The sequence below is a fragment of the Thunnus maccoyii genome, chromosome 11, assembly GCF_910596095.1.
Source record: "Thunnus maccoyii chromosome 11, fThuMac1.1, whole genome shotgun sequence".
NCBI lineage: Eukaryota > Metazoa > Chordata > Actinopteri > Scombriformes > Scombridae > Thunnus > Thunnus maccoyii.
The window spans coordinates 29,597,102-29,622,741 of NC_056543.1; the positions used below are offsets into that span (position 1 = coordinate 29,597,102).

At 40.3% G+C, this 25,640-nt stretch overlaps 1 protein-coding gene across 4 annotated transcripts in view; it reads right to left on the reverse strand.

Annotated features, from left to right (window-relative positions):
• The window catches only part of LOC121906627 (mitogen-activated protein kinase kinase kinase kinase 4-like), a 95,307-nt gene that overhangs the window by 23,442 nt on the left and 46,225 nt on the right, over positions 1-25,640 (reverse strand). For 3 of the 4 annotated variants that reach the window (XM_042425568.1, XM_042425569.1, XM_042425571.1), the window contains exons 4-15: positions 15,759-15,884; positions 13,650-13,760; positions 13,341-13,431; positions 11,912-12,042; positions 11,292-11,346; positions 10,611-10,689; positions 10,341-10,516; positions 9,853-9,925; positions 9,259-9,469; positions 6,062-6,223; positions 5,530-5,616; positions 617-772 (exon numbers count right to left, since the gene is read on the reverse strand). In XM_042425568.1, coding sequence (XP_042281502.1) covers positions 617-772; positions 5,530-5,616; positions 6,062-6,223; positions 9,259-9,469; positions 9,853-9,925; positions 10,341-10,516; positions 10,611-10,689; positions 11,292-11,346; positions 11,912-12,042; positions 13,341-13,431; positions 13,650-13,760; positions 15,759-15,884 — 1,458 coding nt within the window. Of the gene's footprint in view, positions 1-616; positions 773-3,537; positions 3,865-5,529; positions 5,617-6,061; positions 6,224-9,258; positions 9,470-9,852; positions 9,926-10,340; positions 10,517-10,610; positions 10,690-11,291; positions 11,347-11,911; positions 12,043-13,340; positions 13,432-13,649; positions 13,761-15,758; positions 15,885-25,640 lie in introns of all 4 variants that reach the window. The other variant, XM_042425572.1, reaches the window with a different exon arrangement.

Sequence of the window (25,640 nt, forward strand, 5' to 3'; positions counted from 1 at the left end):
AAAAGGACTCAAAATTGAATAAAGACTTAACAGCCAATCCTTGATAATTAAGTCAGCATTTACTATAGCCTCTTTACAATACAACCTGCCAGTGGAAAGGTTTTAATGTAACGTCACATCAGGAAATCTTCAGTTTGAAATAAAAACATAAGACTCATTACAGTCCCAATAGTATAGAAGGACGGTTAAGAAAACAGCAAGACAGACATTTGTCTGACAAAAGTATGAACAGGGAGGCAGGTATCATATGACTTAAAAGCATATCATATGAAGCCACGTGCATTTACTTTTTTTGTTTGAGGAGCTTATGAGTCATGTCTGCTACTAAGGCTCAGGAGATCAGTTGTCTGGAGTAAATGTCATTAAACAAGCAGACCTGAAGTCTCAGAGAGCATGTTGGTGTTTCCTCATGCTCAGCCTTAGAGTCTCAATCTGCCCAATAAGCAATAACACAGCTAAATCCTGCAAGAGAAAAGCACCACTGGACTTGTTTTTGTGGCAGAAACAACCCACAACCCACCAACTCAAAATGCTGCCTGTGTACAAAAGCCATGAAAGTAAAGTAGGAGGAATAATTTAAGGGGATGGGGGGGGGGATTGAGGTCACGGTGGTTACCTGTGGTTCTACAGGCCGGTGCATGGCCGGCGCCTCAGAGGACGAGTTCCCATTGGGGTAGGAAGACTCTGAGCGTGGCGGCACTGGAGGCTGCTGTGGTTTGCTCTGTGCTGACTGAGGAGAACCCTGGATGTTCTTCCGGTATCGTTCATCAGCCTAAGGAGGACACACACACACACACACACACACGCACACACACACACACAAAGAAGCATTAGCTGTGGTTTGAGAGTACATGTCAATGTGTGCGAGGACATAAAGTGGAGGGTAAATGGACAAAAGCCATCAGGCGCTACGGTTTGTTAGTTTCCCCCCGCAGAGCAGAGACATTTTGTACCAGCAGTAGTACAGACACATCAGAAAGTCATCTGCTGAAACAGGCACACCAGCAGGAACAATAAAGCACTTTCTCAAGGGCAGCAGTGTTATTGTTGCCACAATATTCCCACATCCCTGCTAGTAGGACAACAGCAACACGACCAGCAAAGAGTGTCATGCATTTTTCATGTGGAGAAGAAAACATTCACAGTGAAAAAAGAAAGGTTAGGATACACACTGAGGTCCAGGACACTGATTCCCAGTACGTACTGAGGCTTTGTTTGTGTGTGAAAGAGGAGTCAGTGACATTTTGGCTGAAAATCAGTTTGTACACCAACATTAAACAATTGTGACATGTTTTAAACTGTCTCAAAAGTGTTCCTTAGTCTGAAAATCCAATCACTTATATGATCCTAATTTGAAAATGGCTGCTCCTTAACAGAACTTTCATTGAACTACCCTACGATTAAAAAATATCTCTAGTGAGATTATAGTTAGATGGCAAACACGTTTTTAAAAGTATAAGAGAATAGTCCATTCTTATTCGCCAGAGGGTTTGATCCTTTTCAGATGTGCGCAGCTCTGATGTAGCACTGACAAATTATTGTAAAAAACTGCAGAATCAGATTATCAAGTGTTGAAATATGTTTCCAATCAAAACCAGTAAAGAAATTCATGGATAAATCAGATTTAATACAATGTGGGTCTTATTACCATAGTTTTGGCTATCATTTCTATCTGTTACGGTGATATTCTACTCAACAGAGTAACTACTGAGATCTGGAAACACGATGATATCACTACAACAACGTCCTTTTGTTTACAACCTGTCTGATCATCTGACTGCTCATGTTTCTTTCCCTATCTGATTTTTTTTTTGTGATGTTGCCATTTTCCAAGATCTCAGCACTGAACTTAGCGATTACAATGTTGTTATTAGCTACAAAAATAGGACTCAACTTGTGATAAACCCGCTGTTCACAACCACTGTTGCCCAAGTGCATCCTCCAACATGGCTGCCAGAGTGTTTCAGATCACATGAATGAGTTTCTGGCAGTTTTTGCTTTTTTGTCCTGTGTGGTAAAACCCCACCTGTCCTCTAGTAGCTTTAAACAAACCAGAACCCCCCCCCCCCCCCCCCCCCCCCCATGCACACAGTTGCTGTTTGATCTGCTTCATGTCTCCCTTCCTTTCCTCCCCTACCAAGTGCTAAATGGCAACAGCAGGATGCCAAAAAGAGAGAGTCAAGGAGTCATACTGAGGACTAATGAGGTGGTCTGTTATTAGAGTAACTGCAGTATTATGGTGGCAAAGACAAGAGTGAGGCTAATTGAAGGAGCAGTAGTGCCCTCATTGAGGAGGAAGAGCCGTTCAGGTAAGCAGTTCATCCTAAACTCTTCCTCCAAAGTGGTTCAAACAGGAGGTAAGAACTCTAAAATGATAAGATCAGACATAAGATTGTTGGCTTTGACAACTGTTTTTGGCCTTTGAGCCCACAATTAGGCTGTAGACCTCAGCAATTAAAGAGTTATCAAGTATTTTTCATCGTGTAATGTGGCATACTTTTGTATTTTACTTTCAAAAACACAGGAAGTGGTCAAAATAGATTATATAGTCATGATGCATATAAATCCCCAATCCCCAATTATAAACACATGTCAGTCTTAGAAATTTCTTGGGAACTTATCTGTACATCAACATGGAATCACAACCATCAGATAATTCTGTGGAAAAAGTCATATTTTATCAAACATAACCCTGTTTTGGACTACAGTAGCAACATCTTTTTTTCTATATATTAATTTAACAATGCTTGTTTGCTTCATTTGTAAATTGTTTTTTTTAACAATCTCACAATCTGAACTAAATGATTTATGTTGACTTTTATTAGTGTAATCAGCAGCCAAAAAAGAAAAATTGTTTGGCATTTTTTTACATAATTGACTAAAATGATTTAATCAATTATCATAATTGAAGGAAATTAATTTTCCATTGATGGTAAAGTGTAATATTCACAGTTGAGTTCAGCTGTGACAGACAAGTGATTTCAATAAACTGACTGTGCTGCACATAAATTGAATCAATTACACATGCAGCACAAGTCTGAATACATTAACTGTCATTTTCTGGTGTATCTTTAAACTCAAGCTCTGAACTTTAGTATCCCACTGAAGCAGCGGAACTGCAAACGCTCGTATTGATTTATCAACAAATCATATCCACTGTTTGGGATGAACTGAGCACATGAGTGGGTTGCCTGACATGCTGATTATTGATTTGTAGTAGAAATGTCTGTCTGTTAAGGGATCAAGCAAGAGAGGAGTCCTCTAGATCTAAATACTCTTCTGCTGTTGGTCCAACATCACTGGCGTATCAATGTATCTTGGACCTGTTTAATTATTAGACCTACGGGTTTAGAAAGAGACGTTAATAAATTCTAGTCACTCAGCTAATCTACAAAGCGTTACACATCCCACACCAGCAGCTACTGTAGCCATCACCATGTACACACAGCACACCCGAAGCAGTGGGAGTGAGTACACACAAGCAGAGGAAGCATTCTACAGCAGTCAGTGTGACGGCAATGAGCTGCGAGGGTTCACCTCTCTGATTGGCTCAGAGTCGGGGGTGGGGCCTTGGAGGTCAGAGACAGGTAGCTTGGTGTCTGTAGTTTTCTCCAGACTGTGATTTTGACTGGACCTCATCTTCTCAGAGTCAGTGCTGTGCTGTTGTTTTGCTGTGTCGGGTTCAGGGCTCTGCGGGGGCTTTACCCTTTCGGGTTCGAGGTTCTGTGGGGGGTTGGCGCTCTGCTTGCTACTATCCAGGTTCTGGTTTTGCTGAAGGGACAGCAGGTAGGCCTGCTCCTGCTGCAACTGCCTCTGGAGCTTCTGGGCTTGGCGCTGCTCCTCAAGCTCCCGCCATTTATACTCCTGAGTACAGGGAGGGTCAAGTTGAACCACAGCCGCTGACAGAAAAACTTTGGGAAAGTTGTACCATTTCCACAGCTGTGTGGCTCTTAAAGGGGCACTGCACTGATTTTACACATGATGATCGTTTAACTCATCATGAGGAGTACTACTCATTCTGTAAGAAACTGCACATTTTTAAAAGAAATTCAGTGTTACAAACTGGGGGCTTGTGGTTTAAAAGATGGGGGTATTTACAAGGCAGGGAAGGTCTAATGGAAACATGCTATTAGTTGCATTACGGGAAATGTAGGCATTATGGTTTTTCCCATTTTAGGTACAAAAAGTAAGAATATATCAGCCTCTTGGATTTTGATTTATCTTTATTTAATCTGTTTCTCACAAGTCCCCTAACATGAAGGACAAATACTTAATTGCTGGAGTACCCCTTTAAATATTTAATTCTTTAGGCGGCCCTTTAGATGAGATCACCACAGCAACTTAAATCCCTTGAAGACCCCCAAACATTCATACTTGATCTGCGTGAGAGCAAACCACATTCCTTCGAAAATCTACAAGGAAACATGTTTTTCTCGCTGTAAAGTATCAGCAGTCACCACTGTGTTCCAAAATACTGCTGTTTCCAGAGCTCTGATGTGGTCAGCACACAGAAATAATCCTCATTACGATTCTGTGATGGCGAGATGCCAGGCGTAAACTACAGCTTCAGCATCATCACTACAGCAACAGCAAGCGTGTGGAGCAAATGTGCAGTGTGTCCAACTGCAGGTCTGGTGGAGCAGTTAAATTCTGTGAAAAGTAATTTAACCATTGCACTATTAAAACACTAATGATTTTTTTTTTTTTTTTAACATCTGCTTGTTGCTGCCTCCATAAAAAGCAGGAGGTTAAATCAGGTCAAAGCAAGTGTTTGAATACTTTAAATCAGCTCTAACAGTATCCAAGTGTGAAAGCCAAACATAATGTAAAGAAAACTTTATGAATGGTGACTGTGCTGGGACCAGAGAGCTCAGCCAATGACAAGTGATGGTGTGAAGCCTGGAAGTGGGGATATGAGTGTTCATATCCTTACATTATTTGTGTATCCTCTGTAACCCCAGGAGGACAACAATCCTTCAAAAATGAAAAACATCAAGTCATACAAACTCTCCCCAAATAACCCGACTCTTGTCCTACTCAATGTCTGGAACATCTGGAATGAAAACAGGGGAAACCCTCACTTCCTGCTGGATGACTAGTTTCCTGGCGACATCATCACCATCACTAAGGGCCCTGTAAACATCCCGACTTCCCCAGCAAAAACCTGAGAATGCTTATTGGGTTTTGACCTCAGCTAATAACGGCTCCCCTGGGGGCTACAAAAATCATAAGTTAATCCAAATAATTTGTTTCTGTTCAGATCAGAAGGAAAACAGAATCAGGAAAGTTTGTGTCACGGAGGAATAATGAGTACCTGCATTAAAAAAATGTAACAACCTGGGAGCTATGGAAAAAATAACCACTCGGGACATATAGAAAATGATGGAAATAACATTTAGGAAATATTGTAGATTTCGAGAGGCAGAGGAAGAGGACAAAGAAAACAGAACTTTCTATATTTTCATAAGGACAAAATAAATGTAGGTCAGCGTGATGTTCCAGGTTTAAACAGGACAGACAAACACTCACCAGCAGCATGGCCTGTTCATGGAGCAGCTGCTGCTGCAAGATCTCCAGGTGCCTCTGCTCCTCCTCCAACTGACGGCGAATGTACTCCTGTCAATCATACACAGCTCAATATCAATACCAATAAAACATCCTCCCATCTCTCAGTAATCAGTCCCTCCAAGATTTTGTCTCTTGCGATTGCAAAAATGAATTAACCAATTTGCCAAAACGTGTATAAATTACTTCTGCAATTTTTTCCCCCCAAGCTTGTAAATTTCACACAGAAATAAATACTCATGTTGGCATAATTTTTAGGAAAATCTTCTGTAAATTCATTCAATTTGGGCCACAATAAAAAAAAACACAGAAAAAATAGCTGTAACTCCAAACTACAAATCATTTATTAACTACAAATCACAAAAACATCATCTAATTTCTATAGTTATTGCTTTACTTTTGATTCCAGAAGTTGAATGAGATGAATAAGATGCCACATGTCTGCTTGTTGAACTGATTTTGAAAACATTTCTCTCTCCATGTTCCTGGCTCCTACCTGTTCTCGGTCGGCCCTCCTTTTTTCCTCCTCAGCCCTCCTGCGCTCCTCCTCCTCTTTGCGGCGTCGCTCCATCTCTTCAATGCGTCTCTTCTCCTCCTGCTCACGCCGGCGCTGCTCGCGCTCCTGCTGCCTCCTCATCTCGCGCTCGCGCCGTTGTTGCTACGGGTGAACACAGGAGACCAGTTACCAGAGAAACCAGTTCATGTCAACAGCTGACAGTGTCCCAGTTTTTGATTTTTGCCAAGTCATATGTGACACAGAGTTCAGATTGTGAAAGCAAAAGCTGCATGAGTTTTTAGTATTATTCAGATTTGGGCTGCATGAATAAGGTGATTGTATGTGACCTTCATGAAACTTCTATTAGAACATGCAAACAGATTTGTCATCACTCGCCTAACTGCCTTTGGTGCCACCACAGCTTTACTGAGCAGCATTATTACATCATACACAATGAGACACAGGCTGTCAAAATAGAAGACGGCCCCTGGGTACATTATAGAGCAAACCAAGATACTATTGATGGTGTTTACTCAATTTAATGGTCACTTTGACAGTTACACAGTGCATCCATCTTCATGAACTCTATAACTTTCTTAAGACAAATTTAGCAAATATCCACCAATCAGCCCGGGCTGCCAGCATAACAAATAAGCACTAATACAAATGATAATATAAGATTCTAAAAGTGCAAAAAACATTTCTTTCATTGGACCATGGAGACAAATAGTTGTGATTACTTATCATGTTAAACAGTAACACACTTTTGAGCCAATTAATCACTTCAAGCAAAAATTCAGAACATTCAGTTTAAGTATGTTAATTTTGAGGATTTGCTGTTTTTCTCTGTCATATATTATAGTACAGTGAATATATTTGGGTTTTGAGCTGTTGGTCTGGCAAAACAAGCAAACTGAAGACATCATCTTGGGCTCTGGGAAGCTATAATATTTCATATTTAACTTTTTTTCTGAAATTATATAGAAAAAAACTTATTAATTGTTAAATCAAGAAAAATGACCAGAAGATTAACTGGTAATAATTGGAAAATAATAGTTAGTTACAATCCAATATTCATTTGAAACCTGCTGCTAAGGTCAAAACAGTGGGGCAAATAGATTCATATGAGTGCTTTATTTTAATTTAATCTGTTCAAGGATGTACAGTTAAGTTATTTAATTTAAAGCCATAAAATGTCAAGGATTTTCAAGTGGCTTGAATAATAATCAGTATTTCAGCAACGAGAGCTGTGGGATGGAAAAAGGACACCAGCATAATAAATGCAGCCTGTATGTACCCGTTCCAGTGGAGAAAATCTAAATACATACAGACAGTGGATGAGCTGAAGTGACAGGGACCAAGTTAAAATGTCAACATTTCAAGCACTGCATGAAGACATAATCATTTAATCAGAATAAAACTTTAAGTCTGACAGGCAGTTATCTAACACTTGACTCTCTAAGCAGACAGATGAAGAAATTAAAGTATTTTCTGTCTGTCATCATCTCATGAAAAGGTGCGGTTGAAAGCTGCAGGACATGTGTTGTGGTTGCAGTATCGTGACACATCATGTTTCTATACAGTCTGTGCTCAGCATTCAGGATTCCACAAGAGGTAATCAATCACAACAGGAGAACACATGTAGTGTGGTGTCTCTGACATGGCCTGGGTTCAACTGTGGCTTCTACTGGCTGATTCAGCTACAAGCACTCATATGAATCATGAATGAAAAAGAGCACCTCGAGCTGTGACTGCTGCGGGGAAACATGAGCAAAAGTAAAATTACCTCTCCCTTGCTACAGAGGCCTCGCACCTTTGAAGGTGTAGTGAACCAACATATGCCCACATCTGCCTCATTTTACATTTTCTAATTCTGTTTGATCTCATCTCTACCTCTCCGAGTCCCTCTTACAGAGTATTTAGGTCTCTCTCTCTCTCTTCCTTTCCTTCCTGAGATTTGAGTTCAATCTACTTCTGTCCAAATTTATAATCATTTCTTTACAAATCTCTTCCTCCCTCCGCTGCCTCCTCTCTCCTCCTCCTTTAAGTAAGGAGGAAATGCTGCCGAGCTCGCAGCCGAGCTCACGCAGACACTAATAGAAAAGGACTACAGCTCAAAGAGATAAAGGATAATTACAGAAAGGGTTTTGAAACTCATCCTCTGGGGACACCAATTAATTTTTTTTTTTCAGTGCAGCCTAAAATTGATTTCGCAGGCTATTACATATAATCATCAAGCAAAAATCTCCAATCTGAGTGCACAGAAAGTTAGCTTTGTAATGTTATTTTAGGCTTCAGAAAAATCTAAGTTACTGACAAGTTTAAGTGTGTTTAGGTTTTCAGACTAAAGATGAGTAATCGTGGTTGCCTGTATTTATTGAGCTTTCTATTTAGCAATTTATCTTAACCTCCACCAGGATTTATTAGAGCTGCAGATGTGTCCAAATGTATTAAAAGCTCCTTTCCCTTTACCTGAGCCTGACTACAGTACATTATCATACACGCACAACACATCCATCCTCTGTGATGTAAATCGTGTATTTTATAATGTTTTTCCTCCATCAAATCTTCTAGATCAGCCTGTCCGTATATTGAATGTGATGAATCCACAAGGTAAGAAAATATCAACCATTTCCTTTTAAGCTTCTCACTGTTGTAAGCCGATGATGTCATTCTCTCTCAAAGGAGAACCTCTCCTCCTTGTTGAGGATGCGTGCAGGAAGCTTCATAAATAACTCAAGTCCTTCTCTGAAATAGAAGTATTTTTAGTCCTATTCAAACTTTCAGTGTGACTCCTTGGAGAGATCCTGTGATGCTTGATAAATAAGATATATATTTTAGATATGGCTTCAATATAGAGTTTTGCCAATAGACACTGCTGTGTAGTCACATCCTGGAAACCACAGATGGAGGATTGTCTGTACACAATTGATGGAAAAGCATACAAGAAAACAAGACACATGTCTACTTTATTTTATTTCCTGAATGTGTTTTAGATATTTCTGGTCTGTGTGACCTCTCAAGCCACCCACCAGTAAAAAAAAAAGCAGAATTTTTCAACAAGGCAGCCAGATGTAAACAGCCACTGCTGCCTAAGCTGAAGGCTTCCACTATGGCGGCATTCATACAGGCAAAATCTGATTTGGATTCATTCAGACTGAGGTACGAGAAGTACTTCATGAGGCCTGTGTGCTCACCTCCTCCAGCCGTCTCCTTTGCTCCTTCTGCTGCTCAATACGTTTCTGCCTCTCAGCCAGAAGTTGGCGCTTGTACTCCTCCTGCTCACGGAGCTGCTGTTCCTGGAGGAGCTGCTGGCGACGCAGAGCCTCCGAGCGCTCCTTGTTCTCCTGCTGCAGGCGGATGAAGTCACGGCGCAAGGTTGACTCACCCGGCACGTTGACTATGGAGCTGTACAGAGGACACAGCAAGAGGCCTGTTAGCTCATAGCGAGGTAATGGGCATGTAGGAAGCAAATTGGAGGTTTTTAGGTTTCTAAGATTTTTTTATTCACTGACTATTTATTTCTGTTACTGTTTTTAACAAATTATGCAAAGATTTAATGTTCTGGCTGTAGATTTAGAACTGGTTTTTGTGTGATCAAAACTAGAACATGGTAGTAGGTAGTTTCTTGCATTGGGAGAAGTGCTCAGCTCATGCTCAGCTTGTTTGTGGTGAAGTTTGACGAGACACACGTCTACTGGTTTGCATACACGGAGAGCAAGAAGCTTGCAGTGCAAACTAAGCACCAACAACTCTCCAGTTTCATATGCATTGTCATGATATACATTTACCTGGGCTCTCCTTCTTGCTCAGATGCCTCTTCCTCCTCTTCTTCACTACCACTGTATTCATACTCAGTCTCATCTGTGGATTAGCATGGAAAAATAATATAACAGCTGAGTAAAATGCATTCAAATGTCAGCCCAGACCTACTACAACATGTATGAGACGGTTACTGTTGGAAACTTGGAGGGAAATTATCAACCAACATTTTTTCAGGTTCTTTTCTGAGATAAAGTGAGTGAAAAGATATTATAAATGTTTCAATTAAGAGACACAAGAAACACAAGAAAATATGTAATTGTCTGGAAATCAATTAAATTTAAAATGTTCCCTTTTTAAGCAACTTGAAGTTTGTCCTTTCACTGTTTCCTTTCCCTCCTCCTCTGTATGGTTTAGAACAGCACTCTTATTGTTTACAGGATGAAAGTGAGGACGAGTTTTAGTTTCACAGCAGTGATAAACACTCCAACACTGCGGATCTCCCCCGACTACTCACCCTTCTCGCCCCTCTTCTTCTTGGTCCGGTCAATGTGGTCTTTGAGCTGGATGCGGACCTGCCTCTCGTTGGGCTGGTCCCGGATGAAGGGGTGTTTCAGCAGCTGCTCGGTGGGGGGGCGCTGGGTGTAATTCTTCACCAGGCAACCTTCAATGAAGCTGAAGAACTTCTTTGACCTGCCAGGTAAGCACAGGACAGTTATATGTGATGTTCGGAGTTGAGTTTATATGATACTTTTGACAGAGTGAATAACGTGACAACTTAGCCCACCATTTTTTGGACTTGAGTCGAGGAGGAGGGTTTCTTGGAATAAGGAAGAGGGCTCTCATTGGATGCATGTCACAAAGAGCTAGAGGAAAAGAAATAGGAATTAACAGGTTGAACAGAAAGTTAAAGTTAATAATGAGGCTTTTTCACTGTAGGGCTGAAGCTGAAATGCTATTTTGAGGTTAAAAGATATTGTTATATATTATTTTATATTATAAGATATTGTTATTGTAAAATTAACTGTGATACCTTGTTATGATCACTTTTAACAGATAAGGCCGAGGTTAATTTGAACAGCAGCCTCTGTCTTCCATCACTTTGTTCACCACTTGCTTGCATTTTTCAAAGAGTTTAAGTGTTGAAAGTCATTTTTCCCACTCATTCCATCTCTGTCTGCCATCAATAGAAACTCTAAAAGCTTTAGCTTTATCAGCAGAAGTTGTAAAAAAAGACCAAAAAAAAAAAAAAAAAACAGCACCCTTTTCCTCTTTGCTGCCATAAAGCAATCCACCAGATTACCCTCCAAATCTGACCAACCCAGTGGCATACAATAAATCATGCAGAGCAGAGGCTGATAGAGGCCAGTATTATTCTCATTTGTGAACAGTAATTATATCAATATCTGATTAAATGCTTTAAAAATGCCAAACCAACCACCTTCAGCTTAATGTGATGTGTACTTACGGGGAGCTCCCTCAGCCATCTCTATGGCCGTGATTCCACATGACCACAGGTCACTCTGGAGGACAGAAGATAACATCAGTCAGACGAGATCACTATCTGTATGGGGGTGCATTTTCAAACTTTTAAAAGCTTTGTAACTTTGAGTTACAGAATGGTGAACTCTGACCAAACTATGACTTCTGACACTTTTTAGGCTATTTTTACAGCAAAGTTTGATTCCAGAGATGATGTCCTTGTTAATTTGTATAATCCATGATCTACTTTCTTCAGGGGGTATGTCTACCACAAACCAAATACCTTTTACTTCCACTGTAGTGGGGTGGCAGCAGCAGTCTCAGCCACAGAAAACTCAAAAACAGTGCAAAAAGCCCCAAACTATCCAGCTGTGGGAAAATATGTGCCTTTTTTTGGCTACTGGCCTTTCCATTATGAACAGATACCTACAGTAGAGGCTTCAAATTAGCAAAGTCAAAATATTAAGCTATCAAAAAAATTAAAAAGAAAATGTTCTGTCAGAAATATTTTGACCTGGATTGTATTTATTTTACCATTTTGTAACATTCACCTTGATAAGTTTTCTGTTGTCAATATAAGAGAGCAGATATAGTGTCTGTCATTACCCTGTAGTCATAGGTAGCATCTGGGTTTTCATCACAAGCGATGACCTCTGGAGCCATCCAATAAGGCGTCCCGATGAAGGTGTTCCTTCGTCCTACTGTCCGGTCCAGCTGAGCACTCACACCAAAGTCCACTGAGAAAGAGAAGATTTAAAGACATTATTGCTGGTCCATCAAAAGCAGCGACCCTGATGGAGTTTCATGTGTTCTGTTTGTGTTGTCCAATAAATTTGGGACTTTACTGACAGTGCAACTACTGGATCATACATTTTGTTCTTAAAAAAAAAAAAAAAAATTAAAACAGCAGCCCCAAAGCCACATAAAAGATTCAGTCTTGTGCTCACATGTGTCTGACTCTCAAGGTTAAACTGCTGTTGTGTTACGAGGCTCCTTTTAGCTGAATGTGTGTTTTGTTGTGTCCACGGTGGAGATGTGGTTTATACACAGGACAGCCATGATGAGGTCACCAAGAGTAGCCTGATAACAAATAGTAATCTAATTGTGGATATTTAAAGAAATAACAATATGATTGATCAGTGGAAAATTCAAATGTTAGAAGAGCAAAGGGGCCATAGCAGGGCCTGTAAATAATTGATTGACTTTCATACATATTTGCATCATAGGGATTCATAAGGTAGGCTGGTTCCAGACCGCTGAATCATTATCCTCAAAAAAATCTGACAGTTGTGCTTGTTGATGGCTTTTTCCAATCAAAGTTTTTTAGGTGTGATTATGAAAGGCAATTTTGACAAAAAACCAGCAGCAACAAGTTTGGGTGAGATTAACTCAGCGATACAGGTTGATGTAAATCAATTTATAACTAAATGATAAATAATAACACTTACATTATGCCAAAAAGTCAGCAGGACGGATTCATTACTCACTACTTGGTTAGAGCAAAATAATAATCCATCTGAAATAGACAATGTCTGACTGGTCAGACTGAATGAAGACTTGATGGCACAATTTCAGTCTGATTATCAGACTAGATTAGAAGAGCCTCAATTATGCAGTAACGCAGTGAACTATCCAACAAGTAGGTTCTGTTTGTGAATCAAATGGACATACTGTATGATAATACTGCAGGATCATTTGCAACAGGATTAAAAAAAGAAAAGAAAAGAGTTATTTTATAGTCAAATTAAACTTGTGCAAAACTTTGAGCTGACAAACAAATGTTAAAAGTTTGAGAAGGATTTGTGTTTTTGAGTGAAACTTTTAAACAGCCTGCAACTATGCATCTATGCGAACATTACGAAACATCACCAGTACTGAAAAAGCATTAGTTGGCAAGACACTGGTGCTGACTCAAGCTCCATGCTGCAGTATTTTTTCAGTGTAGCCGTCCAAACCTCAGCGCAGACCATGCTCGCGGTCTACAGGCCCGGTTTGGACCAACAGGGAATTCAACCAAGATAAAATCGGCACATACCCAGTTTGACCTCAGCGTTTTCAGTCAGCAGCACGTTCTGTCCTTTGATGTCACGATGGATGACGTGATGGGCATGCAGGTGAGCTAATCCCTGTAGAGATAAAGGAAAAAAAACAACATATTACCTCAAACTCACTGCAACAAAACTCAACTTTACTATTTGTTGTCTGTGAACATTTAGCAAACAGCCAAGTCCAGCCAGACACAAGACATTTCAAGCCTTTACTGCAAAATAAACACTTTTCCACTACAGTACGTTTGACTCTGATAGTGAAATTGTCATTGGAAGGCTGTGAAAGGACTCCTGACCCTGAGGATCTCTCGGGAGATGTAGGCGATCCAGTCCTCCTTCAGTGAGTTGCCTTTGGTGTTCTTCACCAGGTCTGTGATGGAGCCGGCACCGCAGAACTCCATCACCAGCTGGAAGAGAGAGGAAGAGATACGGAGGACATTTAAACACACATAAACACACACACACACACTCCATCATTCTGCCAGCTACAGACCATATGCTAAAGGTGTTACATGCAGCATTTTCACATTAATAAACCATGACTACATTCATTTGTATCTTCAACAAGCAAACTGTCAGCTTGAACTTTCCATTTTTGAGACTTCTTCAGTCAGATCTGGATTGCTTTAAGCCACAAAACCAGAAAGAGGCAATTCAAATGCTTTCTTGTAACAAGTATCTGTTAACAGAAGATAGTAGAGGAAGTGAAAGGCTGATTGGAAAAAAAAAATCACTTCTAATATGTTCACCCTGTGTAGGGATTGTGATGGGAGATAGGAAGCAAAAGGCTGATGGGTAATGTGGTCTTAATATGAAGGAATATGAGCACTAACATATCCACTGATACTGTTAAATAAGTTATATTACAGCTGGGGTACATACAGTATTATGCAGTATGTCTCCACTTTGTAGCATCCTCATCACTGTTTTGCAATAACACTCACAGCTGGAAGGCTTCTCCTTTGCATATTTAGGCTCAATATCATGATATTAACAAGAATATTTTGTCTGAAATTGATATAAAGCAAAGACGTGGTATGTATGAGAAGTCATAAAATAATCTAACTTGTGCACAGTATAATTAAGCGTAATATTTACGCATTACATCAGACAGGACTCTTCAAATATATAAAACACACACACATACACACGCACACAGCAGACAGCGTGAAGCCATAACAGTGTGGGCTGAAAAGGGGTCATGGAGGCAGCTGTAAAAACAAATACCAGTCTGTGTTGTGGAGTGAGAGTGAGACTTCTCTTCTCCAGGAAGAGCAGAGCTGTGGGGTCATAAAACGAGGTAATCCTGCCTTTAACAAACTGAGCTGCCATAAATCTCTGACTGCTGTTCTCCTCCTCCTCCTCCTCCTCCCTGCTTTCTTTGCCTCTCGTCTTTCTGATTAACTCTCTCCCTGCTCCGTCTTGTTTCTCTTTTCTATGATTCGTTTTGTTTATTGTAATGCTCTCTTGTCTCCTGGTTTATTCCTCTTTATTTTCCGATATGAAGAACAGTGGGAGCTGTAATAACAGGGGGAAAAACATTCATATTTGCTTCAGCTTGACATTGTTTGTGAGCATTAAAGTGTGTCAACAGATGGGGAATGTGCAAGCATATTACCTTAATATACAATCCCAATATACTGTAGCTGCACCATCTCCTTATCTCCACTTAATGCTAGGGGTTTGTTGAGAGCTAATCTGTCTGCAGTCACTACTGACAGAGCTTTTTTAAAATGTACACAAATAAATATGTTCATTACAACTTAAAATCAAAGTTCTAAGAAAGATTTTTAATGCATAAATCTAACTACTTTTGAAAAAACTGGTTAAAATCAGCTTTTAGGTTTGTTTTTCTCTCTCTAAAGATTTTCCTCATTAATGTAAGACATGTATATCTGCTCCATTTTTCTCACAAATGCATTGTGTAAGGTAGGGTTGGGTGATCATTTCTGTTTTCATATCGTCCAATCATGGTTACTTGAGATCGCCGATAGGAGATCCAATCACAAGGGGGCAGCAGGAGTAGGAGGGGATGGGGGGAGTTAGGTCACAGCACGCATCTGTGTGTCTGTGCTCGGTGCTACAATATCACAGCATCATGCTCCGTTTCACATTATTATCTTATTTTTAAGATCATAATCCAATAAATAATCAATAAATAATCCAAGTTAAAAATCGCCTTAATATCAGTGTAGGAAAAACCAATCATTGATCATCCCTTCAATCGTCAATATACGATCCTATTGCCAGTCGGCACAAGCCTAATGTAAGGTTTGTCTTCAGCTTCTGAACTTTGCTTTCAAAAGGCCAACTTCAAGCCTTCAGAGGTTGTGATTGGACAGGAGTGATGGAAGAATGATTGAAGTTTCAGGTGAATTAGCCAACAACATGTAGGATGAACTCACCCATAGCTGGTCGTCATGGCCCGGTGGACTTTTCTTGATGAAGGCTCCATAGTAGGTGGCTATGTTTCTATGGTGGGAGTACTTCTTCAGCATGTTGATTTCCAGCTTAATTTCTTCCTCTTCATCCTATAAAAAGAGTTGGAGTGAGAGACTCATCAGAGTGGAGTTAATACATTGTTACTGTTTGTGAGGCGATGAGGAAGCAATTATATGAACTAATGAAGTAGATCCAAACAAACAATATGAATCCCTTTACTTCTGGTCAGTTTATTAAAGCTGGACATACAGAGGAAGGATGGGAAATTAGAAGCAAAACACTTTGGCAGGTAAACAACTGTTACTATTGAGCTTTCATAATGAGGTCACCTGGAAAAATGGTGATGTTGGCAGGTGATTTTCAAAATGTATTCACTCTCAGTGTGCAAGCCATTTAAAATGTACATGGATTTTCTGCTGTATTGATTTTATGCATTTGGTTTACTCTTGTATGATTAGAATCACAAGCCCAAAAGTAACTTGCTCCTTTGGCCTGCAGGCCTGCACTGCTTATGAATTGCAAACAGTTTCCATTCACTCATCGCAGAACTCGAATGTCTGAAAAATGATGGGCAGCAGCTCAAATCCATTTACAAGTTTAAAATCGATTCATTCGAACCACAAATACACTGACTTCCTCCCTGCATTGCAGTTGCACCATGTACTCCAAGTCTATGGTTGAAATTATTGGGCCTTTTAAGTCAAGAACATACAATTTCAATCATGTTACCAGTACAAAAGACTGGTATTCAAAAAGACAACTGTAAGCTGTTCTATTTAAGTATATGAGTTCTCCCACATTGTGATCAAACTTTACACTAAACTTTCAGCTGAGCAGTAAAAGCGCAAAAATCTTCTAGTTTCTCAAATGTGGAGATTTGCTGTTTTTCTCTCTTTCTCTCTTCTTTTCTCCTCTTGCAATTTTAAGATATCTCTGAGAAATGATGATGGGCATTTTTTTTTACTATTTTCTAACATTTTATAGATTATTTTATACTCTTTTTGTTTATCTGTATAGAGACAAGTATATAGCATGAACTTATGCCACATACAACAACATTCATAGCCTAAGCTAAGCTAAGCCTAAGCTAGCCCAAGCTAGCCCCTAGATGGGCTTTTAAAATATATAAAACACAACAGTAAAATACACATGAAACTGCACAAGACTCAACAATAGATATGCACACATTACAACATGAAACTCAACAACAAAGTACATACAAAGCAGCACAAAACACAACAACTCACAAACAAACAATTTTTTAGCTATAAGCTAACTCTGGTACAGCACATGAAATGGTAACATTTACATTTAACACTGTACATGGTCCCAATAAATAAATTTTAAAAATAAATAAATAAATAAATAAAAGGTTTCATTGAACAACAAGCACCAGATCACTCATGACTACATGACCGGTCCTTCTTTAAAAGCTGTTTCAATCAAACAATCAATCGATTGATCAAAAAGATAATCTGCATTCAATAAAGGAAATAATGTTAGTTGCTGCTTGAAATGTTTTTGGCTTCTGCTTTGCAACACATTTTGCTGTGTTGCTACAAACAGCAAAATAAATTCAGACATGGTCTTTATTGCTGGATGTGCAGCAGCTCCTGAGAGGATGTAGGGACTGGACTTTTCTTTGCTGGCATCTGAAATGGTAATAAATTTGCCTAATGTTTATGCTTCTTCCACTGTGTTTTAGAAGAACCTGCCAATGATTTTAACACTTCATCTGCATAATGTTTAAAGCTTCGACAAAAACATAGTGTGATGAATCCAGCTTATGTTAATAGTTAAAAGTAAAAATAAAATCACATCAACCAAAGCTATAATTTTTTTTCCCCTAAGCAGTGAAAAGCTGTTTGTTGGCTTCCAGTTCATCTATGAAAGACATGCTGTAGAGCCCAGCAAGGAAAGCGACTCTGTCCAAACCAGTCTCATAAACTGATACAGTATCACTCCAGACAAACATGCAGATACAGCCTGATGATAACAGAGCCAAGAACAAACTACCATCTCACCCTCTCACACACTCAGGATATTACAGCACAGACTCCGACACACATTCAGACACATAACAAGATCAAGCGATTATTTCTCAATCATTGCAGCATCACTGAGGCTGTGTGACATTTGTTTGCGAGCGCTTTGCATCAGCCGAGCCCGTGCATCTGATCCCGCGGGCCGACCGGGGCTGACATGACATGACATTTTCACTACTATTATGGCCGGTCGATAAGGAGGAGTGTGACGGGTGGCTGCGGCTTGGACTCCTAAGCAACCTGAGAACTGCAGCAACCTCATATGTCCACAAAGGAGCAGCTCTGAGGAACTGTTTGGCTTTTCATATCCAAGCTTGTGACATTTTGGCATTTTGTAGTGCAGATTTGGAGCAGCTGTGTCATTCACGTTGGCTTTAGTGCAACAAAAGATTGTTAACAGCAGAATTCAATGTGGAGCAAAATCTCAAAAATGACAGACTGTAGGTTAAGTTATGCAAGAAATGTCTTTCAATAGTGGGAGAGATAATAAATACTACTTCTTCAATATTAACGCTTTCCAATTCACGTAGTTACCTCACTGTCTCGACTGTCAACTTCAGTTTGTATGGAATTATATTAATGACAATAGATTTGAGTGCTACTCAGTCTGCAAGTCCACATTTGAGAGACGGCAGGCACAGATTTCTAAGAGCAGAATTTGATCACATTTGTCTAATGCTCTCTCAAATCTTTTGTCATCAATAAACATAAATTTGAATGTCAAAGCAGATATGAATTTTCTTTTTTTTTTTTTTTTTTTTAAAAGGAACTGAAACATTTCGGTGTAGGAAGACATTATATTACACACATCTTATCTGCCGCCGCTGCCGCAGAAGCAAACAGATGATGGGCAGCCGCCGTCTCCGCTGACATTTCTGAGTCAAGTCCCAGAGATTAAAGGGCAGATCAACCAATTTCAGCATTTAAAGATGAAAGAAGAAATCGCTGTCAACCGCTACGTGTTTACCTCCGGCTCACAGTCACAATCTCTGAAATACAGCATGCACAGTGAACCTGATGTCTGGTCAACCAAGGACTGAACTCATATACTTTTTGTTTTTTTTTTTAAAGCAGAAGTTTTAAGCGGTCAGTCATTTGGAAACTATCCTGAGAAAGCAGAAGTATCATTCTGGATCAAAACATAATCACTCTCTCATAATCAGCACTCTCTGTGGTTATATTTTACAACTCTTTTTCATTTTCAGATGTTACTAATAAAAGGTTAAACCCAGTCTGTATTTCCTGCAGTTAAAAATGAAAGCTAGCTTACTTACTAGATTATTATTAGCCTGTGTTAGACAGATGAGCTCATGCTACACTTGTTTTCTTAGGATGTGTTTATGTAAGCAGCAGGGGGGTTTCGTGAGAGGACAATGCCGCACGTGAGCCTTTTGGTGCACGACGACAAACTATTTGCCTGATATTTACTTTGTTCGAAACTGCTGAGGCTGTTGAAAGAGTTCAGCAGGAGTTTTGATGGTCTGTAAAGATGATTGGGTCAGTCGGTCAGGCAGCCAATCCCTTGAGTCAGTCAGCCAGCCGGTGGGTTGCTGCTTGAGCCAGGCGGCCAGTCATTTAGCCAGGCAGTTAGCCAACCAATCAGTCATCCAGCCAACAAAGCAGACTGCAGCCCAGAAAGTCCTTCTGTTAATCCACTCATCAGCAGCAGACCATCAGTCAGCCAGCAGCCGCCCAGCAGGTGAGCCAGCTGACCTTTCAGTCAACCAGTCAGCTGGTCAGTCAGATACGTAAACCATATTTTGGAGAATATAAAAGCAGGGACCTTATGTAGAGAAATCCGAGACACGCAGGCCAGTGCCTTCTATGGTCAACAGAACATCCCCTCGGCCACAACTGTAAGCTATGTTAACGTTTTTGGAAGGAGTCAGTGTAATTACAGAAGCAGAGGACAGGCAGGAGGAGGAGACACACATCAGGAACAGTCATACACATTATCCACTGTGAGCCATGAATAAAGGTTCAGAATAACACAACTAAGAGAAAGCAGAAGAGGAAAGACCTCCAATGGACAGAACATAGATGGAGGAATGCTTCTTCTTCCTTTATGTCAGGGGACCATAAAAGGTCATGAGAAAAGAACTGCATCTACACCCAAATAAACCTCAAACCTGTTCAACTGCATTAGCTGATCATGTTTACACTGCGAAGAAAAAAGACACAATCTAAAGTCTCATGTTTCTCCTGCAACACAACATACATTGTAATAAATCTTAAATCTCTTTTTCTCTGCAGTGATTTCAGATTGACACTGGATTAGAAGACAATAGAAACTCTAAAATGGGCCCAAAGGACAATAAACTGCAGTTAAAAAAGTTGCTTCCTTGCCACTTGTAGCAAAATGATGTCAGGTACTGATAGCAAAGTGTTTTGTTTGTGCTTTTTTCATTCAACAAAATAAGTCAGGCCTCTCTAATGCAATCTGTGTAAATACTAACAGTCATACAGGACCTTTGCCAGAATATAATACAATATTAACCATCAAAACTATCATTTAAATCAGGAAATATCTGATTATATCATCAGAAAAATAAGACTGAGAATTTGATAGGGCTGCATTTTCATTATCTGTATGTGTTCAATTAATCGTTTAGTCTACATGTGTATATATCAGTATCTGCATCAGCAATCACCCAAAATGAGTTGGAAAATATCGGTGTATGGATATCGGCAAAAAAAATCCAATATTGCGCATCCCTACCATCAACTGTTGGATTAATCACTAATCTTTTCCACTCTGGAGTCTGAGACAACATTGAAGTGCACGCACAGGCAAACCAGTGTGTGTGTGTGTGTGTGTGTGTGTGTGAGACAGACAGTGACAAGGGACACAGCTGCTCTGACAAGGAGACACTCAGTGACATCATGACCTCTCTCTCTCATACCTTCAGTATGTCTCTCTCTCTCCACCTTGTTTGTCCACTGACCATTTATTTTAGATGATTATTCTCTCTCTCTCTCTCTCGCTCTGTCCCTGTCCCTCTCGTCCTTGCGCTTCACTTTCCATTAATGTCTCTTGTAATGAGTTCAGTCACATGTTCATGTATCCTATCATTATGACACCTCACCTCTTGTCTCTCTTTCACTCTCTCTCTCTATGTCTCTCTCTCTCTCTCTCTCTCTCTCTCACTTTCCCTGAACTATGTACAGTCAGTCGTCCAAAACAAAGCATCCTGAAGCTACTCATTATCATTCCTGGGCATGAGATGGTGGGGAGACTCAGTGGCGGCCATCTTGCTGCTAAAGTACTACAACACACAATGTGAGCAGAGCTAACAGAACCGCGACCCCCGGGGGAGTGGACGGCCGCAAAATGGAAACATAATGGAAAACGGAAGCTGAGTGGGAGGGGAGGTTTCGTCTCCCACAGAGGCCGAGAGAGGTCGACATGTCACTGACAGGCAAGCAGACTTGTTCCGGGGATTTCTTTATCACACTCTGATGTCGCATTCATGACAGGAGAAGCTGACAAGTGGGATGAAATCTCACACTATTAACCTGAAATCTATTATATTAAAGTTTATAAGTTGTATTATTGTGAATCTAATCTCTCTACAGAATCTCTGCAGGCACTGTTTGGAATAAACAGCAACATTAAAACCTTTGCACCAAGACTAAATTAAAAAATAAGGAACCTCACAGACGACTTTGACCAATTAAGTAGAGTAAGTTTGATTTTTTTTTACACAGGCATCCAACAAATGTGACATAAATGTGACTAAACGCTCCCCCGAATATTCATGTAAGAGAAGAACAAGGTGAAAAAAATCACAGTCAGTTTAGTTATAGGCATCAAATGGATCAGTAAAACTATTAAACTGCTCTATTGCATGCACAGGCTACTTGATTCAACACCTTTACAGAATTTCTGCAGTTTGTGAAGCTTAAAGAATCAACCAGCAAAAATCTAATGAAACCAAATTGCAGTTGATAAGTCCAAAATGCTTTCCCATGACACCCTGCACGCTCACACCTGCCGTTCAGATACATTCTCTCTGTAGAGTTTTATTTAAAGTTATTACCGTTCACTCTCAGGGGAAGATACAGTAGAAGTCTGTTCCAAGATTGAGAATCACCGTATCACATTTCATGGCAATCCATCAACTAGCAGTCAAGATGTTTCACTCTGGACTGACTGAGTGACTGACATGCGATTCCTAGAACCGTGTCAGTAGCCTGGCTAATGCGGACGAGATGCAGAGTAGAGATAAAGCGAGTGTTCAACTGTGTGTGTGTTTGTTTTGACCTGACGAGACAGGTGGACTGGGTTTTTCTTTTATTCGAGGCAAACGTACAATTCCACGCCTTCAACACCTTCCCACTTTTCACTTTCACACCTCTGACTGGGCAGGGAGCAGCGGGATGGAGTGGGAGGTGAGAGAGAGAGGCAGGCAGGCAGACAGACAGAGAGAGAGAGAGAGAGAGAGAGAGAGAGAGAGAGAGAGAGTTGTGTCTGGTTTGTTTCATGTGCAAAATTCACAGAACGAGAAACAGCAAGCGAGATAATGCAACGAGGAAAAAGCGATTCATTCCCAGAGGGAGCCCAAAGGTAGAGAACAAAAGATGCTGGCTGTGGAGTTTCTACACTAATCAAGATCGATTTTTTTCCTATTGAATCCCACAGGATTACATCAAGTCAACAGCAGCAGTGAGAGGCAGAATGCGGAGCTGCTGCAGCTACATTTCTCCGTCCCTCCCTCCCTCCTTCCTTTTCTTTCCGATTGCCTATCAGGGACGAGGATGACTTCACTCTCTCTGTCTGTTCTCTTACTCTCACTCTGCAGAAAACAGAGGTGGTGGCTGAAAGAAAAAAAAATGGCGAGATATAGATACCGGAGGAATACGAGCAGGGTTCGTGCCAAAAAAAGGAAAGAGAGGGAGAGGAAACACAGGTGGGAATGATGGAATAGAGCAACGAGAAAAAGAGGAGATGATAGATTGACGAGGGGAGAGGAGAAGTGGCAAATAGATGTGAGCGATGGTGGTGAAGAGGGAAGCAGACGAGCGGTGATAGCCCCTCCCATAATCCCACTGCACTTCAGCTGAACCTTCTCGGAGGAACACAGAGGGAGAAAAAAAAAAAGTCGCTTCCTGGTCTTCTTCTTCTTCTTCTTATCAAACACTCCCACTCCCTGTCTAATGTTTCACTTTCAGTCACTTCCCTCACTTCCTCTCCTCCTCCACCCACTGCATTAGCAGTAGAAACAATATACTTCAAATGATAGGAAAATCAAAAACTTCCCTATCCTTTCTATAGGGTAGACTGCTTGACAATACATAGAGCAGAAAATCCCACCGCAGAAATAATGCTATAACGAGGTAACAAGATGTCGATGATATAATCTCAAACACCAGATATTAGACCCATCCCCTGGAATGAGCAGTGAGAAACCCCTCAGCAACAAACTGTAACAGTGCAATCTGCTTCTTCTAGCGTTGCACACTACATCTAAGGATGAACTATGCAACTTTTTTTTCCCCACGATACCAAAACTCAGGTTATCAGCTGATACCAGCGCTGATTTTTTCCCACAGTGTAAAATCCGTAAACCCCTGTGAGGAAGTGATTCCGTACGATACAGATCACTTTTCAACTATAAGGGAAATGTTCACATACCAACATGCTTTGCTAGGCTTGTGAAAATGTTATTTATGTTGTTTAGATGGTTTATGAACCCTGACAGCACTTGAGCTGCTGTGAGCAGCAGAGATAAGAACAAAAAGGATTTCCTCAGCGTAATCAGCACACGCTTCTACATCTATCTCTTTATCAAACCACTTCACCTGTGAGAGACTCCCTCTTTCTTCCCACAACAAAACTGACCTGTTGAACCCAGTATCTCCTCCAGTCCAGCAGTGTCTTTTTAACACCAGTGTCTGAGAGATCATTGTTAAAAAGATAGAAGCTTGTTTCCTGAGCTGGTATGTATAATTAGTTTCATTGATGCAGTTTCAAAATACAGAAAATGTTTATATCTTCTGTTTGACTAAATGATATGAAGTAAATCTTTGGTTATGTGAGCTAACCATGAAAGTCATTGTCACACACTTCCATTTTCACAGTAAAGGCCTGTTACTTCTTCACATTAAGATGCAGCAGCTGTGGCTCAGGTAGAGTAGGTCATCCACTAATCACAGGGTTGGCAGATCAATCCCCAGCTCCTCCTGTCCACATGTCCAGGTGTACTCAGGCAAGATGCTGAACCCCAAATTGCTCCCAATGGCCAGGCCAGCATCTTGCACGGTCACTTTGTGTGGGTGTATGAGTGCATGTTTACCATTTATCAAAATGCATTTATTGTGAAGCACACGCAGGATGTGGTGGCGTAGTATCAGCAGTAGTTCAACACGCGTTAGCTTACTGCTGTAAATAAACAGTGACAAACAGAAAAGTGTATTTAATGTGGATCAGTGACGTGACGTGATACACATTCCACTTAACAAAGTCAGTATGAGCACAATCACTGCTGGATCGTTTCAGTGCATCCTGAAATACAACAAAGACAAATAGGGACTAAAACTGGAACTATGCTTCTGCGAGCCTTCACAGAGAAGGGTGTTATGGGTAACAGACATTTCACACTGCCAGATTTGTAAGGATTTATACTGAAAAGATTATTTTTGATTATTTTCTGTTTGCAGCCTGTTTTTCAAATTCTGAATCTACTACTAGGAAGTGTTACGTTCAGGCTCAACAGAATATTTGATCTTGAAACATACTGAATTGATTTAAACCGGGACATGCATATCAATATTGACTAATATGAAAAAAATGATACAAATGTGTCTATACTGTGCAGACCTACATCTCTATTTTACTCTTCATCCTCCCCCTCTCCTCCTAAGTGTCTAACCTTCTCCCTCCTTAGCCTCTCTCTCTCTTTCCCACTCTGTATATAGAACAGGAAGTGGTATGTGGGTCAGAGCACATATGCCGAGATGTGCTCAGGGAGCAGAGAGTGGACATGCACACGTACACACACACACACACACACACACACACACACACACACACACACACACACACACACACACACACACAGGAAAGAAGATGTATGACTGTGTTGTTTTGCAACTGTAACATGTGAGTGTATGGGATTCAGTGGTGCATGTGTGCATAAATCTCAAGCTTTTCCAATGCAGCAACTTCTTCTGCTCAACTGTCATTCTTGGCAAGCATCCAGACAAACTCAGAGTGTTTATGTTAGAAAACTGGAAAAGCACCACTCTAAACATTTTGGAGGAAATCAACCACCATGTTTTGAATATTCCAAACATGTATTTCTCTTCAGTCATTCCATTTCTATGAATACATACACATATACAAATGTTCTCACTACTTCTTCATGTGCTCTCTTTAATCTCCATGGTAAGAAACAGATTTTTTTTTCCTGCAGGCAATAGTGAGAGGTACACTCCCAAACCCACATTGCCACTTTCAACATTTTAGCATCAACAAAACATCAGTCAGTCCACCACTTTGCTCCAAACTAAAGTGTCTCACCAACTATTGGATGGATTGCCATGAAATTTGGTACAAACATTTGTGTCACCCAGGATGAATTGTAATAACTTTGATGATCCCTTAACTTCTTCTATAGTGCCATCATCAGGTCAGAATTTTAATTTGTCCAATACTTTGGTTAATGACTAGATAGACACATAGATGGATAGATAGATACTTAATTAATCCCAAAGGGAAATTTAAAAAATGCTTTATGGCATTCCCATCAGCCTCAGCTGTACTTTGTGTTTAGTGCTAATTAGCAAATGTCAGCATGC